This window comes from Triplophysa rosa, linkage group LG9 (assembly GCF_024868665.1).
Source record: "Triplophysa rosa linkage group LG9, Trosa_1v2, whole genome shotgun sequence".
NCBI lineage: Eukaryota > Metazoa > Chordata > Actinopteri > Cypriniformes > Nemacheilidae > Triplophysa > Triplophysa rosa.
This window is the reverse complement of record NC_079898.1, coordinates 6,901,751-6,919,807: the sequence shown is the minus strand read 5'-3', so window position 1 is coordinate 6,919,807 and position 18,057 is coordinate 6,901,751. Positions and strand designations below refer to the sequence as shown.

The window sequence follows — 18,057 nt, the reverse complement described above, 5'->3', positions numbered from 1 at the left end:
CGGACAGAAGATCCCCGAACGCGGGTCTCAAATGCTGACAGGCACGGTCATAAATCATTGTACATCATACAACTATATATACTATATGCAAAACCTTGCCATCATATCCGGGATATAAGTCCATAAATTTGAGTAAAATCACAGGCTTCACTTGTCCGTGCTAATGCGCGCCACATGAAATACAGATGTGGGGAGGTCATTTCTAAATCACACGAGGTCCCCAGATAATAGTAATCCCTTAAATTACATTTATCATAATGAACATAAAGAGAGAAAGAACAACCGATGAAACTGTACCCGTCTATATTAACACAACAAGTGCGCTACGGTTTTTGTGTTATCTATTGAAATATTAAAAATTTGTCTTACCTGTTCAGAAGAAATAAAGCGATGTCTGCATCCGTTTACAATCCTTTCAGATCACGGAGTTCCCGCCACCTTTGAAATGCCTTGCCAATATTAATTTTCACACGAGTCCGATCACATTCCCTGTTTCTTTGTAAACCGTCTTCAGTTTGTTCTTTCTTGTTTTTCACAAATGATGAATCCCCAGATGTCAACACTGCTTGGCGTTTAAAAGTTAAAGTACTAAACGCCGCCATAAATAATACTAAACGTTGTATGAAATCCTACCCAGCAGTTGTGAGTACATGCTATAAACCGCCTGTCACTCGCAGTATCCACGCGTTGGCTAGCAGCCGGATCCTCTTCGTTCTGTGTACGAATGTGACGTAATGACGCACAGAGGCACACCATATAAGGATCTCCGGAAAAGTCGACCCGACAGGGCAAATTACAAACCATTATTACAAGCTTTCCGTGGTGAATCCAGCAAGGGTAGTGACACAGTTTTAAACACCGTTCTTTCATGTACTTGCTCAATAATTGGTCTAAAACCTGCGGACTGCCGCTTTAAAGGCGGGGTAACCGATTTCTGAATTACGCTTTAGACAACTGAGTCGGGCCGAGTACCAACACAAACTTGTAGCCAATCAGCAGTAAGGTGCACAATGCACAGGACAGACATTATTCGAGCCGAGCGCTGACGAAAGCAAAAAATGGGGGTGGGGTGTGTTTTTGTTTCGGTGATTTGAACATCAACAACGGCTAAGAGAAATCGGACACCCCGCCTTTTAATTTTATATCTCTAGCAAAGCCATCCAATAGCAAATATGTTAAAGGGGTGGTTCATCAGTGTTTCATGCATTCTGACTTCTTTACACTGTCAAACGTGCTGTCTTCTCATGCTTGACATGGTCAACTTGTCAAAAAACGAGTTGGACGTATCACGTAGTATTTCTGTGCTCGATACACTCCCCTAGCGTTCGTATAGGTTTCGGAAAGTTTTTTTCGAACATGAAATTCCCTTACATAACAAATTTTCTTAGTCCCTTAATGGACAATTCTCTGGGAAAAGCATGCGCACACGTCAACCAGCTAGAGCCAGACACAGATTACGCCCATCAATGTGCTGCGTTCGCGAAGGTCAGCTGTGTTCGTTTGTTCACTGCATTTCGGTGAGGAATGTTATATAAACAGTGGATATAAACAGTAGATATAACGCTAGATTTGCAGATCGTTTGAAACTGATAGATGGAGTGGTCCCAGCGCTAAAAGATGCCGGTCATGAACCACACACGGTAAGTGAAACTGTGTCAAATGTTGCGTACGTGCATAAGGTACACAACACAAACTGATAGTGAATCAACAGTTATGCAGGGATAATGCGACGATGTATTGTGTGCTCGTGCTGTAGTCCCGCCCCCCCTGCACCCGTTCAGGAGGTCGCCTGTTTTCAGAAATAATCGTACAGCTGTATCTGCGTTTTATAAATGTGATCAAACTAAAGACTCTTCGAAGATATGAAGTATGCAATACTACTCTATAGGTACTCAAGATTAATTTGAGATTGGCAGAAACTGCATGCGTTACAGGTACATCTACTTTACATTTATGCATTTGGCAGATGCTTTTATCCAAAGCGACTTACATTGCATTATTCTATACATTTGTATCCGAGTATTTCACCTTTAACATGAATATTCAATATATTGCTGGGAAATGCACATCTGAGAGATCTGTGATCAAGGCTGAGCATGACTGAAACAATCATCCTTTGTTTCCACCTTATGATGCACAAGGTCAGAAGTAGCTGAATTGTGATTGGCTGCTAAATGCGACGGCAAATTCAGTATAACACGATTAGCATCATTGGGTTATTGTGAGCCGGCCCGTTTGATGAACGCTTGCAAAGGCAAAGATGAAAGACAGTAGGCAGTGCTTTTCTCTGTATGCAATTACCAGCATTACACAATAAATGAAGAGAAGAGCTGGAGAAATATACGAGTGCGGTCAGAAGGTAACATCTGCAACAGAGCAGGGAAAGGTAAAACAGCAGTGCCATGTAAATGAATTCATCAGCAATATCTCTCCTTAATTCCGCTAACATTTCTTGGACTTCAAAGGCTGCCATGGCCCGTAGGAGATCTCTGAGTCATGCACGCTTATTTGATATGCTCTTTAGTGGCTCTCTCTGTCAGTCAGCTTTTGAAGAGGGACCAATTAATCATTTCTCCCGTTTTCCTCTCTCACATACGTCCGATCAAGCTCCAAACCTTTTCAAATCATTTGCCATTTCTGCCTTTTGTTCCGTTTCTCTCCTGCAGACAAACAAGGCGGTGAATAAAGGGGACTTTCACCGGGCCAGCTCCAGCTCCAGACGCGCCCTCTTCCTCGCCGTGCTTTCCATCACCATCGGCACCGGCATCTATGTGGGCGTGGCTGTGGCCCTTATCGCATACCTCTCCAAAAACAACCACTTGTAGCCTTCCCCGGGCCCACTTCAGTGTTTCCCATCAACGGTCACAGAAAGACTGGATCACCTTGAGGCTGTTTGGGTCTCACCAGCAAAGTGTTATTCCCCTGCACTTTTAAGAGTCACGTTCACATTTGATTGTGTGTAAAGCATCTTCGGTCATGTGACGACATCGCTTTTGTTTCTGTGCACTGTTTGTGCAATATTAAGGGCAAATTTGACGCTACGCACACAATATATTTTTAAGTCAACATGAAATCAGAAGTGAACCTATTTAAACCTATTTATTTTAGGTTCCTGGTTATATTGTGTACAGCAAAAAAGGTTTTCTGATAAAAAGTAGGTAAGGAGACGGATCAAATTTCTGTCATCATTTATTCACCCTCATCAACGTCTGAAAAACGTCTATATGAGGTGGAACAATATATTTTGAGAACTGTTTTTTTGTTCATACAATGAAATTCAATGGGAGTCAATGTTGTTTGGTTACCGACATTCTTCAAAATATCTTCTTTTGTGTTCTGCTGAAGAAAGAAAATCATACAGGTTTGAAAATATGAGTTTCTATATTTTGGTGAACTTTTTACAATCCAATTCTAATTCCAGCAAAGCTATATCATTTATTTTCATTTCACATCGTTTTACTCTGGAACACATCAGATTATGAAAACACAATTGGTTGTGAACACCATTCATGTTGATTCAACATGTCAACAGATCTAAACAATCATTCATTTCTATTGAGTGTTTTATTTGGGGTGTTATTAAAAACATATTCAATACGATGTGCTGCGGGGCTTTTTTTAATAAGAGCTACAGAATCTTAAGGTCTGTGACACAGAAAGGGGCATTTTCAACACTCCTTTTGATATTAAGGTCACAAAATGAACATAAAGCCATATAGATGGGTTGCATTTTCATGTGTGGACTTTTTTCAGAATGTATGGGTGGGACCATGTGGGGTTGTAACATTCAATCCTGACTCTGTATATAAGTCCTAATGCTTTCACTTTCTACATGTCAGTCTGTAAAGCTGTGAACTATCACCGTGAAATTATTTCCCATGTTTTGGGAAGCACCTCTAGCCAGCAAGCTCATGCTTATTAAATGTGATCTTTTCATTCAAACCTGGTCTGGATTTTGTGAATGTTTTTTTCTGAGGATGGTGAAATCATTCTAGGTTTATTATGAACATGCCATCACCAATACCAATACCTACTGTATCTGACCAACTTACTGCAAACATATCAAAGGGATATTGAACATATACATTTCTTACTATCGGTGATTGAAGTACTGTTTGCTCTACTAAATGTCATACATGTTTTACAGTTGGACATAGAAAAAAGAAATATGGTTGATCAAATGAAAATTTCAAATTGTACATGTGATTCCTCAAAAAAAGAGAGCTACAGGAAGCTATTTCTTTCTAAGTGGCCAGAGGTATGTGTCTTTGGACGGGTTCTGGCTTTGTTGTCTGTGGTGAAGTTTTCATTCTAGCAGCTCTGAAGCTGTGCGGCTGAATCACTAATGACTTGTGCAAATTTCATCACGGCAGATATATCTCTGCTGTTTGCCTGGGATATTAGCTACCTCATCTCTGAGCTGATTCATACATTTTACATGCAGGCTTGACTGAGGTTAGCATCTCGAAGGATTTATTTATCTTTCCCTCAAAAGTAGTGTGAGCTTCTCTCTACAGACGCAGATTAGAAGACAAACATATTGCTTCCTAATTAGAGAAACTCTCATGTTGCCTGAGCAGGAGGTTCATATGAAAGTAATTACCAAAGACGCCAGCGCTACCTACTAACCCCAAATACAGAATGTTATACAGCCTACTAAAGCAACTCACTAAAAAAACACTGAATGATGGTGTTTGTATTTTATTTAATCAAAAAGTCACCAGATTAGTGTGTACTCTTTTCAATCTTCAGAGCATTTATTGCATGATATTCATTTTCCAGGCTGACTCTCTCTCTCTCTCTCTCTCTCTCTCTCTCTCTCTCTCTCTCTCTCTCTCTCTCTCTNCTCTCTCTCTCTCTCTCTCTCTCTCTCTCTCTCTCTCTCTCTCTCTCTCTCTCTCTCTCTCTCTCTCTCTCTCTCTCTCTCTCTCTAGAGCTTACAGAAGCAGCCTCTTTTATTCAAGATGAGATGAGTCATTCATTTGAAAGTTAACATCTGCAGCCTTCCACTAACAGCACTGCACCAGACTTATTACTCAAATAAACTTCATTACTGCTGTCTGCGATACTTGATTCTGATTGGTCAATCATGGCTGGAGATGGGAACTGTGGGCGATTCTAGATTCCGATCCTCATTTCACTTATAATGATTCCGGTTCCTTAATAATTCCATTAGAGATTCCTAGTAGCCTACCTGAGGAAGCCTTTTTAATTGATCCTAATGATGTTATAGTTTTTAATGTATTATGTTAAATGAGTCTCTATCCATCACTTATCTGCTTGTGTCATGTGACAAGTTATAATGCAGGTAAATTTCTTTTAGCGTCTTGGAGACACTGCCACAGTTTTCTGGATTAAGTTTGTCTCACTTTTTTCCTATTCATGTAATAATAGATGATTACATGAACTTGATGATGGTGAGACCTAATCTGCATGTGGAGCTGTTGTCACAGTTCTTGGGCATACCAAAATCTCACTGGATTATTACAAATAATGGCAAAAGGAATGTTTAAAACTGTAAACTGATATTATGGACACACTACAGCAAAATATGTAAATAACTGTCTTAAAACCCTTTTATTGTGGTGAAAATACTAACTTGCCTAAGACTTTAGCACAGTAGACTGTATGCACCGCAGCAAACAGTGGCTATTATAAGATGGCAAATCAAACAGACATGTAAAGATTCATTTGAGCCAAATTTGCTGTTTCAGGCTAAACAAACCGCCAAAGGTAATCTCTGGCTTCTAAAAATGTTTTACAACTAAATAAATCACGAGTAGCCCTCTTTTCAATGAATATGTTTAAAATACTGTGGCAGTGCACAAAAAAGCCACAACCCTATTTTTTCATTCTCTTTGAGGATCTGATCTGATGTGAGGCGGAGTCATGTAATTACCAGCGGAAGGAAGTAGATAAAAGGAAATGTGTTTGTACGGAAGAGGAGAAAGCATCATCAGAAAGTGCGTGGATTGAATGGATTGCAGGGAGAAACTGTCGAAGATGAGCGCTTATTGAATTGCGGCCTCCTCTGAGCAAGATCTGGTGTGTGGTGGATGAGCCACTCGCTACTCTGCGGGAGACCCGAGTTCAAAACCCGTAAACACTCCTGTTTTTTTTCTGAAATAGGGCGGCCACCGTTACAATACATGACATGAAGGGCCATATGGGTAATAGTGCATGTATTTTCCAGTCTATCACTGCACTTCATACAGCACTATTAAAAGGTGTGTTGTTTAAACTGTTATTTTTAGCCCAGGCATCTATTATGCTAAAAGGGTTAAACAGCATCTGGAGTGCAATTAGCCTAATGCAGTTTTTCCATGTTTATTATCATTTGCTGAGATGTGATCTCCAGAGCTTTAATAACGTTAGAGAGGTTTGCATGTGTTTACTGCATCTGTGTGCTACTCTATTTTGTAGCAAACAGAGCTTGTAGCTCTGACATCGTGTTACATGTTTTACACATAGAGTTAGAGGCAAATGCATCTTTGTAAACATTGTTATTTTCTGTCTCATAATTGGCTGATGGGAATGGCTCCTGTGGCCTTATCAGACTGTCCAATGGGTTTATTATTCAAATGAGCACCTGAAGATTCCTTGAGAGAATGTTCTATGTAGGCCTATGCGGTTTCATCTGAGGTTATTTTTGAAGAAAATAAACCATGTTCTTTCTGTTTTATGTGAGGTGCATGTCAACTAAGTTTATTTAACTAAGTACATTTATAAATGCTGATCTCGTACTTTTGTCAAATGTGCAGCATACCGTGGCTCTATTTTAAAACCTAGTGGACTTTATTGTTTTCTAATGACCTATGTAGGCAGCTTCTGATGGAGCATCTTTAACAATGTTGAGCTAGAAATCTAGATAATACATAGGCATAATGAACACACTTTCTGCTTATCATTAATAAAGTGCTGGTAATGTATGTGTACAATAATCATTTTGCTAAATACATTGCACAATTACAGTAGATAAGTCCTAAACGCAGCCCAGACCAACCTTCAGAATGTATGACTTGCATAAGGTATACTTAACTAAGAACGTTTCGGGAAACACATAATAACGATAAGTACAGCTTAAAGTATAACTTCAGAACGACGTAGCGTTAAGAAGGTTTCGGGAAACGCAGCCCAGGGCCGTGTTTCCCGATAATGATGGATCTTAGCACTTAAGAGCGTTTACTAACAGCCACTTTGCGAACGTTCGTCATCGTTTCACGTGCGTTTCCCCAAAATGCACTTAACATGACTGCACGTAGTAGTGCTTTAAGTGCTACTTTCGAGTCACTATCCGTTGTAGAGAATTTAGCATAAGCCAAATGGTCGGAGTCATTGAAAGAAGAGCCATCAACCCCCTCCAACCCCTGTCTCCTGGTTTCTTGATATCAACCTCAAAAGACCAGAGTCAAAACCTAGCTCCAGGGGTCTGGACTTGAGTTGGTGCTCTCACCGAAAGAGCCATCAACCCCCTTTTGTTTCTCTGTGGGATATTTTACGACCCCTAAGCTTCAAAGCAGAGGGGAGAAGTCTCTCTGTCTCATGTGAAACTTAACATATGAGGCTAACCAGAGAAACTTCTATGACAAATAGGAACTTGTGATTCAATTGTCCTTTTCTATAAATATATCTAAATATCTAGGTTATATGTTGTCGCTCTTGCCATTTTTAAATAATCTGTAATTGTTAAATAGGCAAGTTAACTCAGGCTTTGTTTGTATTCGTACCGCCGAATGAATCATGTCTTGATGCACTTCAAACCTTAGCATATTTGATATATAAATGTTTGTCTTTACAATTCCTCCTTGTTTATATACATTGTGTGACCATAGAACACTTTCTTTTCATTATGTTATAATTTGGAATGGTATTTTGTAAAGTTGCCAGGAGGTCATAAAGATGTAAATTAGCTGTTGAGTTGACAAAGAACCTCTTCCGTGCTCAACTCTGATTGGTCGATTCAAACTCAGGTGGGCATGCCCTATCATGAGGTTAAATATCGAGCCTGCTCTGAAAACTTCCTCTCTTCTCTCCTGCTATACCTGCCTCCGTGTTTCGTGGCGTCTCTTCGGAGACTGCCGTTTTCCCCCCACTGGGGGAAAAGATGGAACAATGGACTTCTACTGCCACGTGGTTAAGCCATGCGGCCAACCACGAGGCCTGCAACTTTCGGCAGGACTGCCTTCTGAAACCTCTTGAACAATTCCATCTCTACACGCTCATACGGATATCGGTCCAGCACAGAGCTTGCAAGTATCCGTTGCTATTTAAAGTGTGCCTCTCTCTCTCTCTCTCTCTCTCTCTCTCAGCACTTCCTAGCGCATTTGTGTTTATGTATTTGCATTTGTGTTCATGTATTTGCATTTGTGTTCATGTATTTGTTTGTTTTATGCGATCGTCATTGTTTTTTTATCATGTAGAGTTTAATAAACAACCATATATATTCATTTGTGATGGGTTTTCTGTATTCACGCTCACAAACTTGGTCCCTTTTACTGTGTTTCGATTTACGCTACCTTTGCTCTAAATCCTGTTTGGTAAAGTCACGTTACTTATGGCCATGAGATAATGTAAAGTATATAATATCATTGAGGCATTCGCTGGACGAATGCATACAAGTATTGTTATGCTTTCTATTACTAATCAGAGACCGTAAAATATGTATATTTGATCACGATTATTATACGTATTTTCCTTTGAGCTAAACTAATTCCTTGACTGAAATTGATGTTTTAAATAACTCATTTCATGGATGTGATCTTGAAAGATCGGGTGGAGAACCATATTTGGTGAGCTTTGCTCATCAATATAATAACGTTAGCTAAAACCGCTACAACTGCTTCGCGCTCTTCCCACAGGCCGGCTAAGCAGCCCGCTGCCGCGGCTTCGGCTCCCCAAGACCCTGGGCCGGATGTCCGGCCTAAGCAGTGGTCTGCCCCAGCTAGGAAGAAGTATGGGCAGAAGACAGGTCATCGAGGCGATGGCGGATCGTCTTCTGCTGCCAAGCCGCCTTCCTAACGGGTCTGCAGAGAGGAGGGGAGAGTTCGTGAGCGGACCGGTGCTCAAGCGGCACCATTTGCATCTTGTTTCCCCCGCTATTGCGGGCAATTGTTGCAATGCTCAAAATGTTGTGTGTGTGAATGTATTAAAAGCACTTACCTCCTCACAAAAGGAGCTCTCTCTCCCCTTCACTCTCACCACACTGTGTCCCCTGCCCTGCCACGGTGCAGCGCGAAGCCACAGCTAGAATATGCTATAACCGGCATCCCCTCACCCATGGTAGCTCCCGTTGTCGAGCGGCGGCCGGAGCCTCACGTGCTTCACATTCCCCCGCCAGTGCAATTAGCCTCGCAAGGGCAGAGCGCGTCTCCGGAATATCAGCAAGCTGTATCGCCCGAGGTAATTCGGCCGCTATGCATGTTTCTGAGTGCGTGGAAAGCCATTCCGGGTATCTCTCCGTGGCTGCTAAATGTGATAGAACACGGGTATTCCCTTCAGTTCAGACGCAGGCCCCCTGCTTCAGCGGCGTTGTCCCATCACTCACATTGCCGTGCAACGCTCCGGTGATGAGACAAGAGATTCACAACCTACTTGGAAAAAGAGCAATAGAGCAGGTTCCTCCAAGCGAGGTGGAGTGTGGTTTCTACAGCCGGTATTTTGTGGTGCCCAAGAGAGATGGCGGACTCCGTCCTATTTTGGATTTGAGACCATCAACAGAGCGCTTCACAAGAGGGCGTTCAGAATGATTACGCTAAAACAGATCCTGGCGCAAGTTCGTCCCGGGGACTGGTTTGCGTCCGTGGATCTGATGGATGCATATTTTCACATTCAGATAGCCCAGAGCCACCGGCGCTTCCTGCGTTTCGCGTTCGACGGAGTGGCATACCAGTTTGCTGTGCTGCCGTTCGGACTGGCATTGGCTCCACGCACGTTCTTGAAATGCTTGGACGCAGCGCTTTCCCCTCTCAGAACGAGTGGTATGCGCATTCTGAACTATCTGGACGACTGGTTGCTTCTAGCCCATTCACGAGATGTGCTTGTTAGTCAGACGCTGCTTCATTCACTTGTCATCCCTGGGGCTGGCGGTGAACGTGCTGAAGAGCAAGCTTCTGCCGAGACGGTCCATAACATATCTAGGGGTATGTTTTGACTCAGTGGAGATGCGCGCCCGCCTCTCTCAGGAGCGCTTGGAGTCCATCTCTGCCGCACTGCGCGCCTTCAGCCTGGACCGGTCCGTTCCGCTGAGGGTATTTCAGAGACTTCTGGGACTGATGGCATCAGCATCACCAGTCTGCCACCTGGGTCTTTTGCACATGCGTCCTCTGCAGCTGTGGCTAAAGACTCAAGTTCCGCGGAGAGCATGGTCCTCGGGTCGTGCGCACGTGCGGATAACTCACAGATGCCTCAGCGCTTTGAAACTGTGGCGCGACTTGAGCATGTTCAGCCAGGGTGTTCCCCTGGGGCTTGTGACAACGCGCGTGGTAACGACGGATGCGTCTTCCTCGGGCTGGGGTGCAGAGTGCGAAGGCAGGCCGGCGTCGGGTCTGTGGTCGCCGTCTCTGAGCAGTTGGCACATAAATCGGCTGGAGCTGATGGCGGTGTTCTTAGCTCCACAGACTTTTTGGCCACAGCTGATGCAGCGTCATGTACTGATTCGCACCGACAACACGACCGTGGTTTCGTACATCAATTGCCAAGGAGGGGTCCACTCCAGAGCCCTTTCTGAGTTGGCTTCGTGGGGAACAGAAATGCAAGTAAGGACACAGGTTCATTACCAAAAGATGTCAGGCGAGAGACGTGGGTAAAAATGTACAAAAACCTTTTTATTAAATATATCAGAAGGAATGTTAAATTCAACTGCTGGGTTACCAATGGGCTATATCAAAACACACAAAGACTCTTCTAAAAATTAAGGGACTGGAGTGGCTAACTTGTTGCAGACTTAACAAATACATGCCAAACCACACCATACACACACACATCAAAATCAGGTACAAATAATAATTGCACAGCACTCAGTGTAAACACCATGTGTATATATGTAGTACACAACGTACAGTTCCCCTCAGACACCCCAATAAATCTAAACGAACAAAAAATGAATAAACAAACAAAATCCAATTCAACAAATGAAAACACAAATCTTGGTTTAACACATAAAATAAACAAGAAACAAAACTTACCTCACATTGCAATGTAACAGTTAGTTGTTTCACACCGCCAAAGAGCAACACACTTAACGTATCTGCCCTGCAACCTACGCGGTGCGGAAATAGCAAAACCACGTGAGGCAAGATACAAATAAAAGAACGAAATAAAAGCATATCAATGGCAACAGTACAGAGAGTTTATGTATAAAAGAACCCGGCATCTGTGGATGCCGAAAACAAAGCTTAACGCTGAAAGGCAGGCCCAATATAAGCTTCGAAACCAATCGGTTACTACAAACAGTAAAACGCCGACACGGGATGTCAAGCGATGCCAAACTCTGCAGAGAACAAACGGGCAAGTCAGCGGGGCCAAACAGCAGGGCAAAACAGCAACATGGTCACGGCAGATCACTACTAACTCCAAAAGGTCATTGACATTCCTTTTACACGGTCCTGAACCTGCCGGACATGAAGCAAGAAAATAATTAGTTATAAAATTCGAAAACAACATTACAAAAAATGGACTAACCTACATACTGCAGCGAACGCTGCAGCCCACGCCATTCACGGCGATACCTCAACCAGCAGTATAACATGAGCCTAACAGGGGGAACGGGCATCCAGGATCCGGCCAACGATAGATGGCATACTGCAGTATAAAATAATTTCTCCTTTCACTCCAAACAGGAAACGGAAAGCTACAACCGAACAGTACGCTACCTTCGGCGACCACAGATGACGTCACCGGGGGGCGGTATGAACCATGACACACGTCCGAGTGGACAGCTCTCCGCCTTATATGCTACCAAGTTCGAGTCTACTAATTAAAGTGAGTGAAATCACCTGGCCACACAGGCACAAGTGGTTCACTCTGCTACATTATGTTATATGTAACTTTGTCAAACTTTTCTGTATCGAAGGTTTTATTTAAGTTTAAATTTAGGTTTAAATGTATCATATTATCAATTATCGTGCATTGATTGTAGATCTAGATCCAATGCTGCCTTTGACTCAAAACTGCATATTATAGACCGTTCTGAAGCACATCTGTTCTATTAATGTCCAAAAATTGTGCCTTTCTCAGGTTTATAACCGACCTACTGCTTTTCCGCAGTAATACCTCAGTCATGTCTATGACTTGAGCAAGATCAAAAATAATTAGACAGATAAATAAGTTAGTCACAGAAATAGAAAAAAGAAAACGGCTGGCACATTCATCATAGTGGCAAGGCCTTGTGCTGAGGTGTCAAGAAATCATTGCTGCAGTCTTTCCTTCAGGGCCATTAATTAGAAATGAACAACGATTGAGTTTCTCCTGCACACAAACATTGGGCCTTACACAGCCTTGAGTTAAACACTTCAGCCTGCTGCGCAGTGGGGGGGCCAGTTGGCTCCCCCAACCAGAATGAGATTTTTAATTACATTTAAAAAAAATTATATTAGAATAATAGTAGTAATATTTATTAATTAAAATGTACATTATCAAAGCACTATGTAAAAAATTAAATAACTTGTATAATGTGTTATGTACAGTAGAATCAACCCCTCTGCTCTTGTTTAACCCGTGACTATGCGCACTGCAGCCGCAGTACCACGCACGTGACGTCCTGTTCAGTCAGCACGCAGTAGAGGGTTGGAGACGAAACTCACAAACTAGTAGGTAAAACTCAGTTTATCATAGGTTATATAAACGTGTTGTATCAAATTTAGATAATCACCTTTAATGCTGGGCTGTAACTAAAAGAAGCTCAGATATTCCGTTAATGTTTGGCTAACTTTAACTGAGATTTGGCAAACTGGCAAAGGCATTTCCGATTTAAATTGAGCTTTTTATGCTGCTCACACGTTGATCGATCACTAAACATGTTTGATTAATCTTACTCCATCATCTGATCTTTAAATTATTGCATTTGCAGTCTTTGGCAACGTTTAATCCATTGGCTTCGGGTCCTGTTCAGCGTTTCACGAGAGAGTGGAGGAATGTGAGAGATGAAACTCACAAACTAGTAACCCAGCTAACAAATTTAGGTTCTAAAAACATTTTCAAAACATTTCTGTGGAATGCTCCCCGTTCTGTGACGGCAGGACTACGGCCCTGCCATCCGCTATGGCAAGCAGCGAGGGTGATATGAGGATTACTGTGAGCATTAATCAGCCAGCCACTGGCTCACGGACCGTTCGCACCTCGTCCCGCTCGTCTGACCGTTCCCCAGGAGACGGTCCCACCGTCTTGTTCCTCAACCACGTATTCGGAAACGGTGCGTGATAATGATGAGATGTCCCTTGAAGCATCGGAGGGTGACGTACTGCCATCCGACTCCGGCGATTCCTCGGAGCTCCCTCCCTCGGGGGGTCGAGCCCAGGAAGAAGCGGACGTCGAAATGTCAGCCATGCTTTCCCGGGCCGCCGTGAACCTTAGGTTGCAGTGCCCGCACTGCCTTTCCCAGCGCTTGCGGCTGGATACATGGTGCCTCGAGTTTGAGCGTGGCTCAGAGCCGCGCCCGCCCCCAGTGCCGTATTTACTGGAAGTGCATGAGGAACTTAGTAAGACCTAGAACGCCCCCTTTCCGGCACGTTCACGTCAAACAAGTTCCGTCACCCTCACTTCCCTCGAGGATAAGGCAGCTAGAGGATACGTCGATGTCCCCCAGGTGGAGTGTGCCACCGCGGTGCCCTCATGCCCGCAGGCGGCAGCCACCTGGGGGGCTCGACCTAGACTCCCGTCCAAAGCATGTGGGGTCTCGGCATCTCTGGTGACGAGAGCTTACATTGTGGCGGACCAAGCTGCCTCCTCTCTCCACGCTATGGCTCCTGCCAGGCCAAGGCATTGAGAGAGCTCCACGAGGGTAAGACCGACCCAGCGCTTATGCAAGAACTCCGTGCCGCCACCGACCTCGCTCTACGGGCGACCAAGGTGACCACGCGGGCCCTGGGTCGGACGATGTCCACACTTGTGGTCCATGAGAAACTCCTCTGGCCGATCCTTGTGCAGATGAGTAACGCCGAGAAGGTCTGCTTTCTCGACGCACCCGTCTCGCAAGGGGGGGCTGGTTGGGTTACTGTCGAGCCGCAGCGGCCCCGCTCACCCCTGCCCGTCGGGGGGCGCGAGACCCGCACGCGGCCTCCCCCGGAGGGTTCTCGACAGTAAAGAAGCAGTCCTCCGTGCCGCGCCTCGGCCGTCGAGTCCCATGCACTGTCTGCTTCCCAGCAGCCCTGGTCCTCTTCGACACCCTCCAGCTATGGCGCCCCCACTCAGGCGGCCCCCCCTGGAGGAGACAGCAAAGAGGAGACCATCGCCCATCAGCAGCCGCGGTGAAGCGGCCCTCATGGGAAGACCTCAGGGGGATTGAGGCTACCATTGGGCCCGACCCCAGCCACATCGCTGGGAAGTCAGATAGGGACGGATCCTGCCCTGTCTCTCAATCTGCTGGCCCCCTCCGGGGGGCTACCGCCCACTTACTCTCAAAAAAGGAGAGTTTCCTCTCTCTCTGGGTTATCACAGCCGCTCCCACCCTCTGCACGACGGTGAACGGCAAACTCGACGTTGCGCCATGGCGAAGAGCAATGTCGAGTATAAACACCAGCCCTCAGCACTCTCAGTCAGACAGTGCGTTGAGCTGCGCAGTTGCCAGGCAGGAAAAACAGCAGAGCCGATCTCCTCCCCGGGGGACCTCCCCCGGCAAGGAATCCGTACTGCTAGCCATCGAACCACCCCCCGTGGGGATGATGAAAAAGATCATACCTTTAGTCCCCGTCTCATTCTGGGAGCCTGTCCGGCTTCCCAGACTGTCAGGCTGGCTAGGGAAGACGATCCGTCTCGGCTACGCGATCCAGTCGCCTCACGCCCGCCAAGTTTCAGGGCATCCGATATACCTCAGTCAGAGGCTAGGATGTTCCCGTACTTCGGGCCGAGGTCGCCACCCTTCTAGTGAAGGAAGTGATCGAGCCCGTCTCACCAGCCGAGATGTTCAACCGGTTTTAAAGCCTGTACTTCATTGTCCCCAAGAAAGACTTGCGCCCTATCTTGGGTCTGTGTGTTCTGAACAGGCACCTACACAATAGCTGCCTTTCAGGTTGATCACGCAGAAGCGCATCCTGACGTCTGTCAGGTGTCAGGACTGGTTCATGGAAATCGACCTGAAGGACGCGTACTTCATGTCTCGATCCTCCCTCGACATCGGCCGTTCCGACGGTTCGTGTTCGAGGGACGGGCATATCAGTACAGGGTCCTCCCCTTCAGTCTGTCCCTGTCTCCACGAGTCATTACGAAGGTCGTGGAAGCTGCCCTCCTTCCCCTCAGGGAAAGAGGTGTGCGGCTACTAAACTATCTTAATGACTGGTTCAGTTTGGCGCACTCTCGAGATCTGTTGTGTACACACAGGGACCTGGTGCTCCGGCACCTAGATCGGTGGGGCTACAGGTCAACTGAGAAGAGCAAGCTCTCCCCGGTGCAGAGCATCCTCTTTCTCGGTAGGGAACTCGACTCTGTCCTCATGAGCGGCCCCGCTCACCCCCCGCGGGGGGCGCGAGACCCGCGACGAGGAAGCCCGCACCCACGTGGCCTCCCAGAGGCAGTGCGACTGACTACAGAGCGCGCCCGATCAGTGTTGAACTGCCTGAAGCTTTTAGACAGTCAGCGGTCCCCCTGAAACAATTTCAGAGGCTCCTGGGATACATGGCATCCTCGGCGGGGGTGGTCCCCCTCGGGTCGATGCACATACGACCGCTCCAACACTGGCTACAGAGTCAAGTTCCTTGGAGAGCGTGGCACACCGGCAGCAGGCGTATGGTCACACGCTTTTCTGCCGACACACCCTAACCCCCTGGTCTCCATGACCTCCTTGGGGTTGGGGTGCCGTGTGCAACGGGCAAGCAGTGTCGGGGCAGTCGACGGGCCCCCGCCTGCATTGGCATTTCAACTGCCTAGAGTTGTTGGTTGTGCTACTTGCATTCAGGAGGCTACTACCTCTCGTGCAGGGCAAGCATGTGCTGGTCCGGTCGGACAGCACAGCTGCTGTGGTGTATATCATTGGATTCGCTCACGGCAGCTAACATGACTCGCCCGGCGCCTCCTCCTCTGGAGTCAGCAGGTGATCAGTTCCCTGCGAGCCACACACATCCCAGGTGTCCTGAACCAGACAGCTGATGCGCTCTCTCGTCAGTCGACACCTCGAGGAGAGTGGCAACTACATCCCCGCGCAGACGGCTCATTTGGGAGAGGTTCGGCCAGGCACAGGTGGTCCTGTTGCCTCCCCGGACTCCACCCATTGTCCGCTTTGGTACTCCCTGTCCGAGGCAACCCTTGGCANGTTCGGCCAGGCACAGGTGGTCCTGTTGCCTCCCCGGACTCCACCCATTGTCCGCTTTGGTACTCCCTGTCCGAGGCAACCCTTGGCACGGATGCCCTTGCGCACAGCTGGCTGCGGGACAAGCGGAAGTACGCTTCCCCCCAGTGAGCCTCATTGCACAGGTCCTGTGCAAGGCCAGGGAAGAGGAGCATCAAGTGGTACTAGTTACGCCCCCTTTGGCCTAACCAGGACTTGGTTCTCGGAGCTAAGGCTCTGACAACAACTCCCCCTGGCCGCTCCCCCTGGGGAAGGGGCACGTTACGGCATCCCAGGCAGAACCTGGTCTCCATGTCTGGACGGGATGAGGAGATCCTGAGTGACCCACCCCCGGTCTGGTTGGGACGTCACTCAGGCTAGGGCTTCGGCCACTGGGCGGCTATACGCCCATAGGTGGCGCCTCTTCTCGTCCTGGTGCTCTTCTCGGAGAGAAGATCCGCGGAGTTGCTCGGTCGGGTACGAGCTGTCCCTTCCTCAAGAGAGACTGGGGAGTAACCGCTCCCCCTCCACACTGGGAATGTATGTAGCTGCTACGGCTGCTCATCATGACCCAAGTGCTGGGTAGCCTCTGGGACAGCACGACCTGGTCATTAGGTTCCTAAGGGGCGCGAGAGGGTGACCACCTTACCCGCGCTCCGTAACCTCTTGCGACCTAGGTGGCGGGCCTCAAGAGGCCCCGCCCCCTTCGAGCCTCTCGGGATTGCCGCTCTTTCTCAGTCTGGATAAAGACGGCTTTCCGCATGGCGCTCACCTCCAACAGGGTAGGGGATCTACAAGCACCCTCCGTATCCACAGATTGCCTAGAACTCGGGGCCGGGATTCTCACGCCCAAGGTTCCCACCACTCTCCCGAGAGACCAGGTGGTGAACCTGCAGGCGCTCCCCACCGGGGAGGAAGACCCAACCTATCCGTGTTGTGTCCAGTATGCGCACGGCGCCTCTACTTGGACCGCACGCAGAGCCCAGAAGCTCTGCTTTGTCTGTTTCGGAGGTCAGCAGGAGGGCTGTCTCCAAACAGAAGCTGGCGCACTGGATCGTGGATGCCCTCGTTAGGGCATACCGATCTCAATTCGCCCCTGCCCGTTGGGAGTGAGGCACACCCCTCATGGGCACTGGCTCAGGGCGCCTCTCTGGCAGACATCTGCAGAGCTGCGGGTTGGGCTATGCCCAACAACTCCGTGAGGTTCTAATACCTACGCGCGGAACCGGTGTCAGCCCGCATCCTGGCAAGGTGTGGGACCGGCAGCCGGTAGGGCGTACGCCTGCGGAAGCCCTTCCCCCTCCGGGGGGAGCAGTGGCGATCCCGCCTCACTTCTTTCCCCTCGGGTAAAGAACAGGCATTCCATCCATCACTAAGCACCCTTCCAGGGGACAGGCTGGGCAGAGCAGCCCTGCCCCCTTAGGCCGGGGAACAGTTGAGTTATCTCCCACATAGCTCTAACCGGACCTAGTGCTCCAGACGTGGTAACCCCCCCTCCGTGGGCTGTTCCGTCTGATGTATCCTCATGAATGGTTCCCACCTTGGCAACCCATGACCTCCCCAGGTGGACTCCCACCTTGCGG

At 47.3% G+C, this 18,057-nt stretch overlaps 1 protein-coding gene across 5 annotated transcripts in view; it reads left to right on the top strand.

The window, feature by feature from the left end:
• The window catches only part of LOC130559485 (synapse differentiation-inducing gene protein 1), a 67,006-nt gene that overhangs the window by 23,906 nt on the left and 25,043 nt on the right, over positions 1-18,057 (top strand). For 2 of the 5 annotated variants that reach the window (XM_057342594.1, XM_057342593.1), the window contains one exon: positions 2,667-3,946. The exons of 1 other annotated variant lie outside the window; for it this stretch is intronic. In XM_057342594.1, the coding sequence (XP_057198577.1) occupies positions 2,667-2,825 (159 nt within the window). In that variant the 3' untranslated portion in view covers positions 2,826-3,946. Of the gene's footprint in view, positions 1-2,666; positions 3,947-11,837; positions 11,980-12,733; positions 12,748-18,057 lie in introns of those variants that run through there. 2 more of the 5 variants (XM_057342596.1, XM_057342595.1) reach the window with 2 other exon arrangements.